At 38.0% G+C, this 19596-nt stretch overlaps 1 protein-coding gene across 1 annotated transcript in view; it reads left to right on the plus strand.

Annotated features, from left to right (window-relative positions):
• Positions 1–19596, plus strand: part of itfg1 (integrin alpha FG-GAP repeat containing 1) — a 159344-nt gene that overhangs the window by 37612 nt on the left and 102136 nt on the right. Inside the window, exons 7-8 of the mRNA XM_067438070.1 lie at positions 2622–2671; positions 15325–15406. Coding sequence (XP_067294171.1) covers positions 2622–2671; positions 15325–15406 — 132 coding nt within the window. The remainder of the gene's footprint in view (positions 1–2621; positions 2672–15324; positions 15407–19596) is intronic.

The following is a 19596-nucleotide window of genomic DNA, read 5'->3' on the forward strand; positions in this document are numbered from 1 at the left end:
AAGCCCATCCCTCCAAAAAACGCAATGGTCTTAGATTGGTTAGATAGCCACTAAACCCTTTACCCTTACGGGCAGAAGTAACACTGGGGCAGTGTTTATGTTAATAGCAAGGGTTTATGATGTCACCAACCTGGGAAGAAGCCCGTTGTAGTCCAAACCGGCCATTTTTGTAGGCAATAAACTGCTGTAACTTTAAAAGACAATATCTCTTTTTGCATTACACTTTCACCGCTGTAATTTGCAGTATGCTCAAGCAGCAACATTACACACTAACTACAGTTAAAAAAGTTTAATTGCATGCAACCACCTCTTAAAAATGTAAAATAACTTTTCTATTTGAATATATTTTAAAATGTAATTTATTTTTATGATGCAAAGCTGAATTTGAACTAGAGTAGTGATGCTAAGCAGCATCAGTTCAGTATCTGCTCTTTATTTTTTCCTCAAAGGTCAACACTTGCACAGATGCCCTAATCGCTTCAAACATCTGTCCTCATGACACTTGTTTTAAAACTATTTAAAACTTATTTTCAACATGGATAATAATCATAAATGTTCCTTGAGCACTAAATCATCATTTCTTAAGGAACGTGACACTGAAGACTGGAGTCATGATGCTTAAAATGAAAAAATATATATATATTTTTAATAAAATCAATGCAGCCTTGGTTAGTGAAAGAAACTTTGAAAAACATTTTAAAACAGCAGTGTATAAGGGGTGTAACGATCCCTGCTATCACGCCGTATGTTACAAACGCAAGAGTGACTACGAGCATGCCAACATGTCAATGTCCATTTGTAAGTCATGAAATAAAAGTAAAGTACCAATAAATCACATAACTGGTTTGACATGTTAGCTGGGAAGGCAGGCAGGTATGAGTTTTCATGTTTCTTTAACAGTTAATGAAGTATTGTGTATACAATACATGGAAACTTGTTTCCATGACCAAAAAATTACACTTTAGGCTATAGTATTAACTATAGTATGACTATCATATTAGCATATTGTATTGTTAACATAAGTATTGTTATTTAATATCTTCTTTAACTTATATGCCTATTTATTAATCAGTATTAGTAATTTTCATACAACTAATGTGTTTAAGTAGGTTACAGTGGGAGATTACTTGCGTGTCATCAATTTTTAATCTTTTTTTTTACATTATGGTAAATGGTAAAATTACTACAGTGCAGATATTTATTTCATGTGCTATAACTGCTCTAAATAAAACATGAAACAAATCTATAAAGTTAAATTATCGCTGTTGTTATTATTAAGTTAAAAATGAATCTAGTGTTATTATTGCTGGTACCGGCCATGAACCATGACTCCACATCAAACAGAACCAAACCGTGGCTTAAAAACTGTGAAATGAACCGAACCGTGGCATAGGTGTATCGTTACACCCCTATAGTGTATAGTCTTTGATTGGCTAACCACTGGTGTCGTTCAATGGGGTGGGCGAAAAGCTTCAAATCAAACATTAAAATAATGTTATAATGCACCTTTGTTCATGGATAATAATACTTAATTGAGGGTTATTCATTTTTTTCGAAGTGATAGCCATGTCACCCTGTCCACGCAATATCATTAGTTCAGAAATCCATTAAACATAACATCAAATATGTTCTTGTTGACTGTGATAGTGTTGTACTTCTTAACTATTTTTTAATCGGTATGGACAAACCAGCCCTAAAGTATATACAGTATTATTTTGCAAAGAACTTGCTTTTCTGTTTTCCATGATATGATTGTTTCTTTCTGTTTCTCTTCTCCTCACCCTCACACACCTGAATCATTGACTGCTGTGTTTGAAAGCAATGTAAGTCTCACAAAAATAACATGAGGCTGTTACATGTTTCTTTCTCCATCTCCATAACAACACCCATGCCTCTAAAATTAAGCCACCATCAAACAATAGAAAAGAAGAACATCGACAGCAAGAGAAAATTACACCACTCGTCTATGCCAATCAGTGTAATAACTCCATGTCGGACTCTGTCAGGAAAATCATGTTTGATAATACATGTGGTGAGTTCTGGTTATTGAGAGTCGGACACACAACGGATGAAATCACACTAGTCATAATGGTGATGTAGGGAACAACATCGATGTATTGAACATCTGAAATTGTCTGCATTCCCAGGACACAAACTAGAGGTGGCACCCGGCTTATATTGAGCTCAAGGTTTAGTGTCACAGCTGGGCTCGTGTTTAATATGTCAATACTCAGCGCTCATGGGTTACGGATTCACGTGTATTCGATCCCCTTGGTTCAACTGTGCTTTTGTCAGTATCCTTCCATTCAATGTCTTCTGTGATAATCTGCTTGCTGATTCCTTTCTCTTCACTTCCACATTTGTTTGATGAAAGTCCGGTTAAGTCTCTTACTGTGCAATACTGTGGCAGGACTGAACAAGGAGCCGCTGCTGCCAGCATGATGGCGTTGGTCCATTTATCTTTTTGTCGCAGGGATCTATACTTCCACCTGCTGATGATGGCTCTCACACTCAGTGCTTTACTAATTTACTTAAATCAGTATCTCACTCCCACAGCCAGGAAATCTGGTCATTTTGCAAAGTAACTAATGATCTCTCTCTCTTTTTCTCTCTTTTCACAGATTTGTTCCTCACCACCGAATCAAATGAATTTGAGACCTGGATCAATAAGGTAGATTAGACCATTACTTCCTATCCTTTAATCTTTAACACTGGTGTATTAACATTGAGAAGGGAATTCCCACTACTTGCAGTCATTTATTTGCATGAGCTGTCAATGGTTTCTTCGCAAAGATTCACTAAAGAGTGCATATCAGAAATTAGCAGTTTGCATGGCGATTCTAAGTGCTATTTATGGGGATGCAGCAGCCTACCTTACTCTGGTTTCCTTTACTGAAACTGTACAACATTACTCCCATCACGGTGATCCAGACACCTGAATCGGCTCTTCATAACACTTGATGCACTGCATGTCTGGATACGCATCTAGTTATAGCACTCCTTTCCATCATTTGACAAATAGCTCCCATGATCAATAGAAAATGAACAGAAGTACCTCTTTTTTTAATTAAATCTTTTCTGCGTTTGGTGACATTTAATAATAGTGCTCTTGTGAAAAAAGGCATGTTTGCACTGAAAAGAACAACAGTGACTACATTTAAATATTCACAGCAGTATTTCAACTCATTTGATGTTAAACTGGATTGTGGGTCGTAGTTTATAGTCTAGGTTTTTGTAGTTAAATGTGTGGCTGTTAACCTGATAATATTCTGTTAATGTTCTATTAATCTTAGTCAGATTGACACTATTTAACAAATGTTTTAGAATGTGACTTGAGTTATATGGTAATTAAAAGTATTTTGAACAAGTGTTTTTTTTTGCCACTTTACTGACCTATAATATTACAAAAATATTACAATTAAAAATAGCTGTTATCTATTTTAAAATGTTATTTATTTGTGATGGCAATGCTGAATATTCAGCATCATTTCTCCATTCTTCAGTGTCGTATGATCCTTCAGAAATTATTCCAACTGACTTGCTGCTTAAGAAACATTTCTTTTTATCAGTGTTGAAAACAGTTGTTCTACTTAAAGGGGTACTTCAGCGCTGTGAAGATGAATCTGTACTTAAACTGGATCATTAATGTAGTAGAAATGTGAAATTATTTTCAGGATCACTCAAATATAAAATATAAATATTAAAGCACAATCATTCAAATATACTCCAGGGTTTCTACTGATACAAACCCTTATGCTAATCGCTGAAGTAACCCTTTAATATTTTTGTGTAAACAGTGATCATTTTTGTTGATGAGTAGACAGTTCAAAAGAAGAGCATTTATTTGAAATATAAATATTTAGTAACTTTTTAAATGTCATTACTTTCATTACTTTTGATTAATTTCATGTGTCCTTGCTGAAAAAGGTATTAATTTATTTTTTTACAAATCTTACCCCAAACTTTTGAACGGTAGTTCATAAAGGTAATGAGACAAAGGAAATTATGGTGAGAAGGGAATGGAAAAGGATCAGGAACGTATGTGTGGGCCTCCACATGCCCTAAATTCTAGGTCACAGCTTCGACATCAGTCATTGTGTTTTTCAGGGTCCAGTACATTAAAAACCACTGAGTCAGAGGTCAGAAAAGAAAGTGTGATGCCAGGCGACACAATGGATGAAAAGACTTAAAGTGGAAAAAATAGTAAATCAAAGGTGAAAGAAGTAGACGCAGAGTTTCATAAAGGAGCATTTTTGAGCAGTTGGGAAACTACAGAAATAGCAGATGATAAATAGTTGAACAACGTGAGCGAGAGAGAGAGAATTGCAGTGTGCCGCAGTGACCCAAGCCGACTGGAAAAGGTCAGCATGCGTCTTCTTGAAGCACTGCAGCTTTTCCGGAAGCATTTCCCCCTGCCCTCTATTCTTTTCCAGCGTCGCATGGATCCATGGCGCTCCGCTGCTGATGGTGCTTCAGAGATACAGAGGGTTAGATCGCCTCTCGTCCTCCTGCAGGGCGCCTCATCATTTCATTCTGAGAGCGAGGGGCTGGTGACAAGTGCAGGGATGGATAAAATGGCGTGCTGTGAAGACAGACAGGCAGGGTGGAAATAAAGAAAAGGAGGAGATAAGTGGGTGGATGATTAAAGAGGGGGAGCGATGGGCAATTGCTAATCACATCTGAGGCAGCAGCCATTTTAGACTCTGCTTAGTTCATGTTCCTTGAAAGAGGCTTAACGGATCTGAATGAAAAACACGGCTGATTGGTGACTAGTCTTTGATTACTGACTCTTACACACAAACAAACAGAATCGTACTTGCGCGCACACACAGATACACCTTACAGGGAAATGTCTCCCAGTAAAACCGCAGTAATCCTGCCACTATTTACTGTGAGGTTTTAAGTTAACAGTCTTTGGTCACAGGCCAGTACCCTCTCCTTCCTGTAGCACACGCCGTTTTAATTACTTTCCTCTCACTCTCCTTAAACACTTATTCCCAACCCTGATTATACACACACACACGCACACAGCAGCTCCAGTATTTGTTTAAATTGAAAAGCTTCAACTGTAGACTGCATGCAAAGTCATTACTGTAATACAAGAAGCCATCAGTCATTTTAGCAGCTAGACAGAGCCGCCTGACCAAACAAACAAGCCAGAAAATATTAGCCCTCTGAATCTTTAATTTTGTAAACTATTTGTTTTTCCTCTGCCCAAGTTATGGAGTTAGCCTGCCGTTTGGTGAAAACACCATGGCCGTGTAATTATGACCGCCCTCGGAACATTAATGCATCCACACGTGCTCACTGCTTGCCCGCGCGTTAATTGTTCGCGATCCCAATCAGGGCCGCTGCACCAAAACTCATTCGGTGCACTGCGCTATTTAAACACATGCTGTGTCATTCCCACAAGGGCCACACAATCCACCTGCAGCCTGTTTGCAATCCACAGCCTCAATCAGGCCATCTTTATGCTCTTACTTTACAATCTATCAATTTAGGCTTCAGACCTCTCGATGTATACAGTGTAGATAGTAATAGCTTTAGTTCCTCTTTTATGAGATATCTGTTGATGACAGAGGAACCTGATGTCATACAGACAAATATTAAAAAGTTAAAGTGATTTCTCAAAATGATCACAGGACGATCCACAATTGTCACCCAGTGATCTACTAAATCTTCCCAACCTGCACGCAAAACACAAACAAGCAAACAAACAAACTGGTGATCTTCAAGGGGCATATAATGCCATTTTTGTACAAGTTAATATGATTCTTTAATGTCTAAATTAAAAGTTTGTAATATACTTTTAATTAAAAATTTAAAAAAATCGGTGTTCGTGGCTCGACTCGTCAAGACTGTTTTCCAAGATGGCACCTGTCTGTATATGCGTAATGTACTGTCTTTATAATGTATCTTCTTATTAAACGGTTTGTACACTTACAAAGTAAGTCTTACACTTACACTTACAATACCTTTCTATAATGAAGTGCGGATGCGACTTGAAAACAACGCTCTAATGCACTGCAAACGGCGAGCGTGCATCGCTCGTCACTTCAGTTGGAGGCGTGCATTAATTATTCTTAACTCTGACATGCTCATCTTCAGAAAATATTACCAACGATCTATCAGGTAATAATGTCATGCACATGGCTGGTTTAGTCCAAAAATGATCAGTACTTTTACTGTTGGTTGTGTTCAAGGTCGGATAACGTTCTCACCACAAATGAATCCGCTCCACCTCTTCAAGGAGGTCTCGGTACGCTTGTTTGGTCCTCTTTTGGTGCGTACCTGTGTGCGATTGCTGCTTTCACACCTGACCAAACGAATCGCACCAAAGAGGGAAACAAACTCTAGTATGATTCAACCGAACTAAATGAGGCAGGTGTGAAGCACCCTTAAAAGGGTCTGGGGTACGGTTCATGTGAACTCTGGTACAGTTCGTTGCTGATGTGAACACAATTGTACTAAATTGCGGAAGTGAACCGCTATTAATGACGCATGATTTGATAAAAATTTGCATTTTGTGTGTTTCACTCATTTACTTGATAAGCGTGACTGACATACTGCAAGCAGAGAGCTGTAGATCTAATTTCTGCTCGTCTTCTGAATTATTTTTAGCATTTGCAGTGCATTCGCGGCAGATAGACGCAAGTGCCATTAAGTACTGAAGCTCTGGTAACAAAACCAACGGTTCAAAAACAAAAATATAAAAGTGATGGAAGAAGCGCTATGCATTTCAACCGCCTTCACGCTTGCTGTCGTTACTAAGCATCCAGGTAAACAGCTGCTGCTTTGATTAATAAAACGAACCCCGTTTCGGACCCAATAATATAATATGAACACAGTCCAGCAGTGGGGAGCAATCGAACTCGGGTTAGGTCCAGTCAGTCGAACCCATGAAAACACCTTTTTAAGCAGACTCGAGTACGGTTTGCAGGTGCGCACTCGAGTTCGGAAGACCCTGTTCACATCATCCAAATGAACCGAACTCTGATGTCAATCGAACCCATTACCTTTTGAGGGAATCTTCTCATAACCATTTTTGAGCAGAACAAGCATTATTATCAGTTATCCATTAGCTTGCAGCCCTATTATATCCCTGTGTGTTTTGCATATAATATATTTAAAACACATGAATGTAGAGAGACCATGTATTCTGTCCTTCTCCATTTATTTATTTTCTCTGAAGTTTCCTCTCTTTGCTCTACTTGTTAAACATCCTGGGATTTAGCATGGTTATGGCACAGCAGTAAGAGCTATTTTGTTTAAAAACAATTAATTAACGCTATTCACTCCATAAATCTCTTAAAATGCATAGCGCCTATTATAACAGAATGCATTCTGTTTGGTAATGATCATCAAACTGCGAGGTTCAGCATTTAGTAAACGTTAGCAAAATGCCTCAGTCCAACAGCCCTCTGAGAACGTTATGGCACATCATCTTTTATAGCTTTTACATTTCCAATAGTGCTGCCTGGCCATTTTTTAACTCCCTGTAGATGGGAAGATCAGAATGACTGTAAAACATTTCCTGTCTATAAGATAATCTGAGTTCAGGCCCAGACCAGCTGAAACATTAATTCAAATATTGAACACTTTACAATAAGGTGTTATTTGTTAACGTTATTTAACGTATTAACTAGTATGGACTAATTGTGAGTAATACATTTGTTACTGTTACGTTGTTATCTTTGTTAGTTAGTGAATATAAATCCAGCTGTTCATGTTAGTTCATAGTGCATTAACTAATGATACAAATACAACATTTGATTTTAATAAACATTGAATTTAACTTTAACAAAGATGAGTAAATGCTGTAGAAGTGCAGTTCATTCGTTAACAACTAATGTTGTTAACTAATGAAGCCTTATTGTAAAGCTGGTATCGGGTTAGTGGATCTTTCTTTGGAATGTGAGCTTTTTTAGAAATTGCCATGTGGAAAATGGGATGGAAGTGGTCTAAGTTCATCAAGTAACAGTTCACTCAAAAATTAAAGTCCTGTCATTATTCAATCTCCCCTTTTCAATCGTGTCTTTTTTCTGCCAGACACAAATGAGTTTTTGGTCCATACAATGAAAGTAAATGGAATCAAACACATTTGACTCCATAAAATTTTTATTGAATGGACACATTTTTCAAATTATATTTATAAGAAAGTCATGCAGGTTTTGAATGACATGAGAGTGAGTAAATGACAGAATTTTTATTTCTGCTTGTATTGTCCCTTTAAGGAGACCTGTTGTATAATATTAATAAGCCAGAGCAAAATTAGCACCGTTACTTTAGTAAGTTCTTAGACATGGACATTTAATTTTTATGTCTGACATTAATTTCTTCTAAATCTTTTGATTGTGAACCTTATTGGATTGTGATGTCTCTAATGACACCCCTTAAGAGCATTGATTCTATCTAGTCATTTTCCAGCAATACACACATATTTACTCACAACCCCCTGAGGCCAGCATGCCAGTGTTACAGCCCCTTCCTATTAACATCAGTGTTCAATCAATCCAATGAGACAGACCCTATGACTCAACACGGCCTCATTCTACTCGGAGAAGATTAGGGTGAGCAAGTCAAGTCACCATTATCTTTACATAAGCCACAATCACATTACTGCCTCCCACAATCATACACCAATCGATATTATACTGCAAGATGCATGCCTGCAGTTTCAGAGCGAGGGCTCAAGGGAGTTTTCAATGGAGATGGATAAACACTGTCCACACAGAAGGAAGGAGGCTCTTGAGTTTTGCACTTTACAAGAATTATGAACAGATCTCTCAAGCCAAGAGCTGCCACATAAACCAGCTCCGTTTATTAAGTGGGACAACCACTGCAAAAAGACAAATAACACACATGGTGTACACCATGGTGCCAAATGTATGTTTTTCTATGAAAATGTATTTTTAATAATTTATAAGCACAATTGAATATTTTATATATTGTAATTTTAAATAAATGTGTCACAGATGACCTCAATGTTTCACGCGGCCCAGTTTGTTTTTCTATATAATAAAACATTTAAACGGGACTTGGATTGTGTTCATCGGAATTGATTGGATATCGTTGGATGGTTGTGGTTTGCTATCGCTGTGTGTGATCTCATGTGAGTGACAGGTCGCTCCTGTAAACACTTCATCAGACGAGATTTCGCAGCAAAAAGCAGAGGAAGTTGTTTGATTAAAGATTACGAGAGCACATTAATTAAAACATAAAAAATACTGCTATATTTCTAAAATACAAATTGTCAATTTTTGATTTCATGGTGACTCTAAAAAACTGGGTGTTGTATTATTTAAAGATAATATTAGAAGCACAATCCACAGAAACTCCTCTTTTAGTATGTTTTTATGTTTTTGTCTTTCAAATTGTGATCTAAAGCAGTGTGTGTCATCACATATAATGAGACCAGTTACCACCCTGCCATCTTGGTTTTGAAAGACTTTGAAAGCTGACAGAAACGCTGCATCTGGTCGAGCTGAAGTGATTAGACCAAGGTGTTTTGTGCTGACTGAGTCTCAGATGGGCCTCGAGGTAATGAAGCGATTTATGGTCAGTTACAGGTTGGTGATGGTGGATGGGGGAATGTTCTCGTGTAGTGTTAGAAAAAACACTGGAGCTCAGAGAGGGAACAAGCTGTTCTGGGCAAGTTAGCTCTTTGCAGTGCTCAATACACATTCTAAATCGTAAAGGGTTATTTCACCCCAAAATTAAATTTCTTTCATTAATGACTCACCCTAATGTCGTTCCACACCCATGAGACCTCTGTTCATCCTCGGAACACAGTTTAAGATATTTTAGATTTAGTCCGAGGGCTTTCTGTCCTTTGAATGTAAGTGTATGCACACTTTGCTGTCCACGTCCAGAAGGTAATGAAAACATCTTCAAAGTTGTGTATATGTGACATCAGTTGGTTAGTTAGACACTTTTGAAGCATCGAAAAAAAAAAAAACTACGACTTTATTCAGCATTGTCTTCTCTTCCGTGTTCCTCAAATAAAGAATCAAACAGTCATGAATCAGCGTATTGATTCATGATTCGGAACGCCAATGTCACGTGATTTCAGCAGTTTGCCAGTTTGACACGCAAACTGAATCAGTTGATTCATTTGCCCATTTTCTGTTATCTGGGAGGGACACGAGATGATGCATTGACAAGATGGCAACAGCCAGCTCGCCTCTACTTTATACCCTAAAACTGCTCTGCAGAATCCTATGGGTGACATCACGGACACTACGTCCATATTTGTTTACAGTCTATGGTCTCAATCAGCTCCCACAGTAATCAGGACACGAACATGGTTAGGAGTCGTCTGACATTTTAAGGGTTGCAAAATCCTTCCAGTGAACTGAAAAATGTGCTGCCTAAAAGTACTAAACAAGGGAGCCTACTATGTTCCCTTAACAAAAGATAGATAATGACATGCGATTTATGTATTTTTTATTTATTTTATACAAACAATTATTTAATTTGTCATCGTAAAATCACTAATGAACATTATCTAGCTAACATTTATAATTCATTTACAGCTGAAATATTGCATGTATAGGATGTTGTCACATCAGATTTTGTCATCAGTGTCCCAGTTTTTAGTGAGCCAGAGTCCTTACTGGTGATAGAATTCAGGCACACAATATACTGATTCACAACCTTGGAAACTAGGCAGTTGATTGAGATGCAACCATTGTTCTGGTTGTGCTTCAGCTCTGCGTGACTGCAGATGAAGATTATACTACATCTCATAAAGCATTCACTACCATAGGCTTAAGAGATATAACCGCTTTCGATGGAAAGGATTTCAAGCTGACAGCTGAAGACGTTACTGCAGCTCTACCCATTCATAGACAAAATACTTGCTTGAAAATTTTTGTCACACTTTAGTTTAGCATCCGATTCTCACTATTATATAGCTATTAACTATGACTATTGCCTAAATAAACTCATAATTACTGCTTATTAATAGTTAGTAAGGTATTTGTGTTTAGGAATTTGGTAGGATTAAGGATGTAGAATATGGTCAAGCAGAATAAGATATTCTTATATGTGCTTTGTACTTAACAGTCAATATCCTAGTAATATGCATGCTAATAAGCAACTAGTTAATAGTGAGAATTGGATTAATTCCATTATAGTGCTACAACAACTATAATTAAATGACCTTTCACAATAGAAAATGCTTTAATATGAACTCTGTTAGAGCTACATTTGGCAATTTGTCTTTTCGATAAGATGCCTTACCTGTGGAGTAATAAAAACAGCATATCCGTGTCTCTTTCAAATACTTTAGTTCTGTGACTGTTCAATAGGGATGCCACAATTTTCAATATAATATTGAACCGTTCGGTACGACCTTCATTTAAAGGTGTCATGAACTGGCCTAAATTAACTGGCTTTTAAATTAAATTAAATACTATTGTCTGAGGTCGACTAATGACGTCTGTGTGATTCAAAAAATCATAATGAATAATAGGCTATTTTCTACTCTGGTTTTGAGGCTCTCTCCTGAACGCTGGGTTTTGAAGGGCGTGCTGTACTGGAGACTTGGAAGTAAATGCCCACGGCTAGGATTGGATAAGCTTTGCATATTTAATGAGCTTCAGCTCCGCTGTCAGTTCACATGAGGGATTGTTTTGAAAGTGTCAACTGGAATTATTCTCTCTCAGGGCTTGCAAAATGTCTATTAAACAAACAAGTATTTATCTCTCATCCGCCTGCGATTGATTGATTTAATTACTTGGTGGCCCACCCAATCGGTAGATGTAAGCACGAACCACACACACGCTTGCACACACCTTTTTAAAAATCAAGTCAAGAGAGTGAACAATGCAGATCAAGAAAGGAATACTATTTCACTATTTGAGTTTCACCGGCCTTCCGACAGGCTTACGTTTTGGTAGCCCGTCTGGAAAACACATAGCCCTGGGAAGTTGGGCTTTGCGAGCCCTTGTTTGAGTCTGATCCCGAACTGCAATGAACCAACAAATAAAGGATTCTCCAGCCTTTGACAGCGTGCTAAGGTATGTTCTGTTAGACACATAATCAATACGACCTGTAACAGTGCAATACTATCACATATAAAATAAACAAAATAAAAAACATTTTACTCACATAAGTGTGTTGCACCATTCCTGCCAGATCCAATGTAGAAGGCACAGCATTGTGTTTTAATCTCAATATTTCTGCAAATCCAGTATCGACTTGTTTGATTTACAAACGATTCTGCAGTGAAATGAAGCCAACAAACGTCCACTCATTCCTAATATTTTTTATTACTTTTTTTATATAGCAATGTGAACAGCACAAAACACATGGAATCTGATCTTTTTGATTCGGATTTGTGCCACTTCCATATGTGGTCGTAAATCCGATACAGGTCTGATGTTTTGCTACAGTCACTTCAGAATTCATGCAACTTTTACGTTACTCTAGAGCAACATCCATCACAATTCAAAGATTTTCATCAATCAAAGATTTTGCATACCAGTAGTTTTTTAAATATGTAAGACGGCAGCGAAGTCAGTGGAGGAGCAGTGAGCTGTTTATATCAGACAAAACATTGCTCTCTTTCTCTTTGTCTTTTCCTAACCTTATAAATGAACGTGGAAATGCTGACTTTAGTAACCTCCGTGTTCATTTCCATATGACAGCGTGCTGTGTTTGATTTTCCAGCTTGCTCCTTTAGTGGTGAAGGAGCTGGCTGAAGCCCTATTCGGATGGTAAATGTTTCTCGTGGGCTCGGAAGGTATTGTCATAATTTTGCAGGAGCTAGTCAGTTACGGACCACATGATCAGAGCGTTCACGATCACAAAACTCTCCCCTCCACCGTGGCATGAATAAATCACAATCCGAATGCATGAGTTTGAAGTTTTATCCTATGGTTTTATCACTTAGGTGGCCTTCACAGGTGCACATTTATTTTGACGGATTTCCATGTGTGAAACAGGCGAAGGACTTGTGACATGCGTCACGACCAAACATTAGCGGTTGGTTATGGCAGATCCAGAGTGGCTCAGGGCAGATCCAATAATTTTAAACTTCAGGACATTTCGCGGAAATAAAGGCTTGTCAATGGAGAGTGGCAAGACTCTGTACAAATGAAATGTACGAGAGTCTGTTAAAACCCGGCTAGGTCGATACTGGATTTGAGATTATTGAGATTAAAACACAATGTTGTGCCTTCTATATTGGATCCGACAGGAATGTTGCAACACACTTATGTTAGTAAAACGTCTTTTTAATATGTAATAGTAGTCCCAGGGCTATATGTTTTCCAGACGGGCTGGTAACCTCTCTTAATCTGCGTGCGTGCGTGTGTGGATGAGAATAAATCATTGAGTTTGTTTGCTGAATACGTTTACGAGCCCTGTGATCGAGAGAATCATTCCGGTTGCTGCAAAACAATCCCTCCCTCATGTGAACTGACAGGGGAGCTGAAGCTCATTAAACATGCAAATCTTATCCAATCCTAGCCGTGGGCATTTACTTCCAAGTCTTCAGTGCGGCAAGCCCACCAAAACCCAGTGTTTTGGAGAGAGCCTCAAAACCAGTGTAGAAAATAACCTATTGCCTATTAGTTACGATATTTTTGAATGTAAAAACCGCACAAACGTCATTAGTTGACCTCAGACAACAGTATAAAACATTTTTAAAAAGCCAGTTCATGACACCTTTAAGGCTTGCCATGTAAACTTAGCCATAGTCTTCCTTTAATTAATTATGATGCATTATGACATTTGTGATAATTATGTAATTCATGTCATAACATAGTTACGACAAAGTAGAGACTGCAGCGTCTCACTATATACATCTCTATTACACTGAAAATGTGAGTTTAATTACTTGTGTTGCTGAGTAATATAGTGTTTTGATTCATTAGCGAAGCAATTTTTAAAATAAAATTTGCAGGGCACCACTGAAAACAAGATGAATAATGAATTCTACCAAATAATTGGAAAAATGTTCAGAAGACACAGTCACAATTCATGATGGATAACAGGTGAGCCAGTGGATAGCATAGCACCATATATTGCATAAACTTCTAAAATCACTACGCTACAATGAGTGTGTGAAGTGAATGAGTGTAAAAACACAGCAAGATCAAAAACCTAATATTGTTGGCCCCTCTGCATGTCTCTTAGAAAACGGAGACTGCCAGGACTAATATCAACTGAAATGCTGCATCATGCACATGTTCTACTATTTAATAAATCTTGTTAAATGTTTTAAGCTCTGTAAGATATGGTACACCAATTTGTGTAAACTCTATGAATGTAATGAGGGCAGCACTATTTTTACTACTTGGTTTGTCTATTAAAATGGTTGAGAACTTGTACGATATGATACATGTTTCTGTTTCTCTCTCTCCCGGAGCTGACAAGCTCTTATGTGTTCTTTATAATTTGCCCAGATTTCCATTTTCTACAATAGGCATTGTGAAAACACATGAGCATAAACAACATAAAACAATGTAGTTTTGTTCAAAGACGTCCTTCTGTTCAGTTTAATTCTCATTCTGACATGCTCTTTCAACTCTCTTCTCTGTACCCTGTAAGACCCGTAGTGAGTGTCTGACGTAATGAGTGACTCATCATTCAGTAGTAATGTGGCTTTGATCTGGTCTTTGTGAAACATATGCGTCTCTGTGGACAGTTAGTGCACTGTATTGGATTTTTTATTTATTTTTTGTAGATGCCTCTGTTCAGCATGTAGTCTCCTAGGCTTTTCTGAAGCTCCTGTCTTAGCGGGTTTCCCGGACAAGCTTTGATCACCGGTGCCATGCTGTGCTTTGGCTTACATGGGCTAATCAATGTGCACAGTAGCCTTACCCTGCCCTCTGACCTCTCTGTACTCCAATTAGCCATCATTCTGTGACCCCTGCTGCCTACCAGTCAATCACCTTCAGTCCTCACCTACACTGCACTTCTGCCGTCAGTTACTTCTGCTCTCTTTGCCCCACTGCCTCTTGGCCTGTCAATCAGATGGAAACCTTCCCTTTAAATTCGGCAGGTCAGATTGTCAGACCGCACATTGTTTTGTGTTGCTGCATTGTCTCGTAATGTCCATCAGGTAGTGCAGACTCCAAGCTAACCTCCCCCCGCCCGTGTCAGTGTGGGCTCCTTCTCGTCATGCCCACAGAATGCTGTGCTGTGCACTAAATTATTAGCTCTCTACTGACAGCTTCGCTGACACTGGAAATTAGAGGCATTTTTAGATTAGAGGCATTAGAGGCAGTTGTAAGCTTTGCATGAAAGCAAATGTACTATTTAAAGGAAATAAAATGTTGTGTTTTCATCCTGTTTAATCTTTCTGTTCCTTAGGATGGGAACTTTACCAGAACCCTGTCTGGAAAAGCACCAGAAATGACAATAAAAGTGGGTCAGTCTGCATTCGTAGACTTCGGTGAGTAGAATCAGATTTCTGTTTGCAGACCATTTTTGTTGTGTTTAGAGGTGGCATAACATGCATTCTCTCCGATACAACCAAAAACTGGATGATTTGTGGGATAATTCATGAATAATATGCTCAGTTCTGATTCAGTTCAGAATCTGAAAGTAGCCCTGAGTCTCTAACGGCAATGCATGCACAGCAAACAAATTCAACGCATGCACATGGTGCCAAATTGAATATTAGCTCCTGTGGTATCCTATTAAATATTAACAATACAAATTTCCCATTTCCAAAAGCATCCCACTGATAGTGGGGATGACACCGACAGTGAAATCTCACATGGCATAAATGATTGATAAGCAAAGTGAAATGACCTAAAAGATTGAATGTGTTCAACTGAGCTGTGTCTCAGGAGCTTGGCCTTTATATTCAAAGCTAACTTATCTGACCAAACAAGAGCCCCTCTCTGCACTCTTTAATCTTTTTTCTCTGAACTCTTTCTTTTGTCGTTTTGGAAAATGTCACTTCAAGCTGTTTTGGTGTTTTCATAGCAAAGTGCTTCAAAGGATGATAGTTTTAAGCAGGCTGGAGGTTTTCATTAAACTCCCAATCAGTCATGTTATGATGCTTTTTGAGGACTGTTGGCATCAGGGTTATTATAGTTAAATAAAACTGAATAAGTTAACCCCAATCCAAACTCTATAGTATGTACATGTAGTTAGTTATTATTACTCAGTACTTAAATGTATAATTACACTGTAATACTGACACCTTATTGGGGTCAAACAGGGATGTTTTTCAGGGGTTAATTAGTTCCAATGAAAGGAACTCTCAATGCTTTGCACCAACTCATTTTGGACAATTTCATGCTCCCAACTAAAATCACAGATCAGGGTCAGCGCATACTAAGGCTACCCACCTTATTATGAGTATGAGCGGCACCTGAGAGTAGCCCATTCTTTCACAAATGTTTGTAGAAGCAGTCTGCATGCCTAGGTGCTTGATTTTATACACCATTTTGTAACATACACTTTATTGCCAGAAGTTTTGGGATGCCTGCCTTTACATGCACATTAACTTTGATGGCATTTAATTCTTAATCTGTGGTGGTTAATATGGAGTTGGCCCCCACTTTGCAGCTATAACAGCTTCAATTCTTCTGTAAAGGCTTTCCACAAGGTTTAGGAAATTTTGACCATTCTTCTAGAAGTGCATATGTGAGGTCAGGCACTGATTTTGGACGGTGAAGGTTTGGCCCACAGTCTCTGCTCTTTCCAAAGGTGATTTATCAGGTTGCGGTCAGGACTCTGTGCACTCCAGTCAAGTTCTTCCACACGAAACTCGTGCATCTATGTCAGTTATGGACCTTGCTTTGTGAACTGGTGCGCAGTCATGTTGGAAAAGGAAGGGCCCATCCCTAAACTTTTCCCACAAAATTGGGAGCATGAAATTGTCCAAAATGAGTTGGTATGCTGAAGCATTAAGAGTTCCTTTCATTGGAACTTAGGGGCCAAGCCCAACCCCTGAAAAACAACCTCACATCATAATACCCCCCACCAAACTTTACACTTGGCACAATGCAGTCAGGCAAATTCTGTCAGCCGAATTTGCTGTCAGATGGACGAGTCTGTCCTGTCAGCCGCCAACCTCAGACTCGTCCATCAGGCTGCCAGACAGAGAAGTGTTATTTCTTTACTCCAGAGAGTAAAGAATTTGTCTCCAATTCTTTAGAGTCTAGTGGCTGCATGCTTTACACCACTGCGTCTGACTCTTTGCATTGCATTTTGTGATGTAAGGCTTGTATGCAGCTGCTCGGCCATGGAAACCCATTCCATGAAGCTGTCTATGTACTGCTTTTGAGCCACATGAGGTTTGGAGGTCTGTAGCTATTGACTCTGCAGAAAGTTGGCAACATATGCACACTGTGCTATGCGCACTTTAGCTGGATAACATCACTGTTTTCACCAGAGCTGCTATACAGCCGAATCAAATTCTGTTGCGAAATCTTCCTGTTAACACAATCTGCTTTGAAACAATTGGACTTGTAAAACGCGCCGCTATATAAATAAAGGTGATTTGATTTGATTTGATTTGTGCACCTCAGCATGCGCTGACCCCGATCTGTGATTTTACATGTCCTACCACTTCTTGGCTGAGTTACTGTTGTTCCCAATTGCTTCCACTTTAATATAATACCATTAACAGTTGACCGTAGAATATTTAGTAGTAAAGAAATTTCACGAATAGACTTATTGGGCCTCATTCATGAAACTTTTGTAAATATATGAGCAAATTCGGAGTAATTTGCGCATAAAATGGACCTTTACAAAAACTCTGCTCCAGATTCACAAACACTTCGTATACCACGGATTCGTTAGTTAAACGTGTGCATGTTAATGAATTCCAAACATGTGTAAAAAGGATGCGCGTGCATGCTTATTTATAATTTGAGTATTCCCCACCCCTGAGTTAAAAAGGCAAATTACGTGACCAGGAACACTGTGGACTCTTCTGGAATTATTTCTCAGGTTTGGATCCAAGATTTTGCATAAATGTTGAAGAGACTAATTGGCCATATGACTAGCAATAAATATTAAATTATCGTGTGTCCACCAAAGCATGTTTTAGCCACCTGGTGCTCTTCTGAAAATGGACAGCTGGTGGCGCTTGAAAGCGCTTTGCAAAGGCAGCGTTTTTCCAGCTAAGATACTTTGGTAGCTATGATTCAGATTATCCATGGCAGTAATGAGTATCTCATTTTGAAGCATATAATGGAATTTAGAAATGCAGTATAAAAAAAAAACAGTATTAACTTCTCTATTATTGTTGTTCGGTTTCTGTACAAGTGGGATGATTGTTCGGTGTTGTTTTTTGTCCCGCCCCTCCTCCACTGTGATTGGACGGCCTGGTAAAAGAGAACAGTGACGAGCGCTGCCTATTACCCAACGTTAAACAGTACAACAAAACAAAAAAGACGGGGTAAATCAACTCCTGAAATAATATTATGGTAGGCCTGCCCTACACATTGCATCAAAATGCAATGTCATCAGTTTGCCTAAATTAGAACACCACGTTCAAATGTTTTACGCACCATTTACTCGTGGTAGGGGGCAGGTGTAAATTTCTTTCGTACCAACTAACATTTTGAAAATATGAACATTTTCGTGAATCCGAAAATTTACGTAAGAGCGGCTTTACGAACGATTTATACAAATTCTTTCTGCCCGTGTTTCATGAATGAGGCCCATTGCACAGGTGGTAACCTATCATGGTACAACGCTTGAATTGACTGAGCTCCTGAGAGCGAACCATTCTTTCACAAATGTTTGTAGAAGCAGTCTGCATGCCTAGGTGCTTGATTTTATACACATTTGGCCATAGAAGTGATTGGAAAACCTGAATCCAATGATTTGGAGGGGTGTCCCAATAATTTTGTTAATGTAGTGCATGTAACAATGATACTGTAAAATAAATAGTTACCAAATATAAAAACTTGTTGTATATAATTATGAATTATTTTTAATATACCGTACTTCAAAATAATAATGTAATCTATAGTAGTATCTCAATGACATTAAAATAACACAGGTTATCATATTATCATACTAGCTGGACATCTAACTCAAAAATGTTGTCGTATTTTAAAGGCAGCTGTTGAATTCTTATATCATCTTTTTGTATTATTTATTTTATGTAATTAAGGTGTACTATGCATTTTTGTTTTTGTTGTCTGAGAATAACAACAAGAAACAAAAACCTCTTAATTTTAGGAAATACAAGCCACCACAAGTCTCTATAAGTCTTACTCTTTTTGAATAACAGTAGTATGACACTGACAAGCATCCAATGAATAAATATCAAAAGGAATGTCACAAAATCCCTTTGTTTCAATAAAATACAAAATGTGTTTTATATTCTGATTTTTAGATTTTAGATTCTGTTTTATTACCTACTTTTTTAATTAATTAATTAATTTAAGAATAAAGTTAAAATACAATTGTTTTACATGGATTATTACCTTTAAAAGAGTAATATTTTTTGTCGTAATTTCTTCAATCCATTCATCCAGTTTCATCAAGCATTTATTTTGGCAGACGACAGCTTTTTTTATTTTGTGGGTGTTTTTAAAAACAACAGTTTTTAGCCCTTCTGTTACCCTCAAATCACTTTATTTTAAGGTTCAGTTATTAACTATTAACTAG

This window comes from Pseudorasbora parva, chromosome 1, assembly GCF_024679245.1.
Source record: "Pseudorasbora parva isolate DD20220531a chromosome 1, ASM2467924v1, whole genome shotgun sequence".
Taxonomy (NCBI): Eukaryota; Metazoa; Chordata; class Actinopteri; order Cypriniformes; family Gobionidae; genus Pseudorasbora; species Pseudorasbora parva.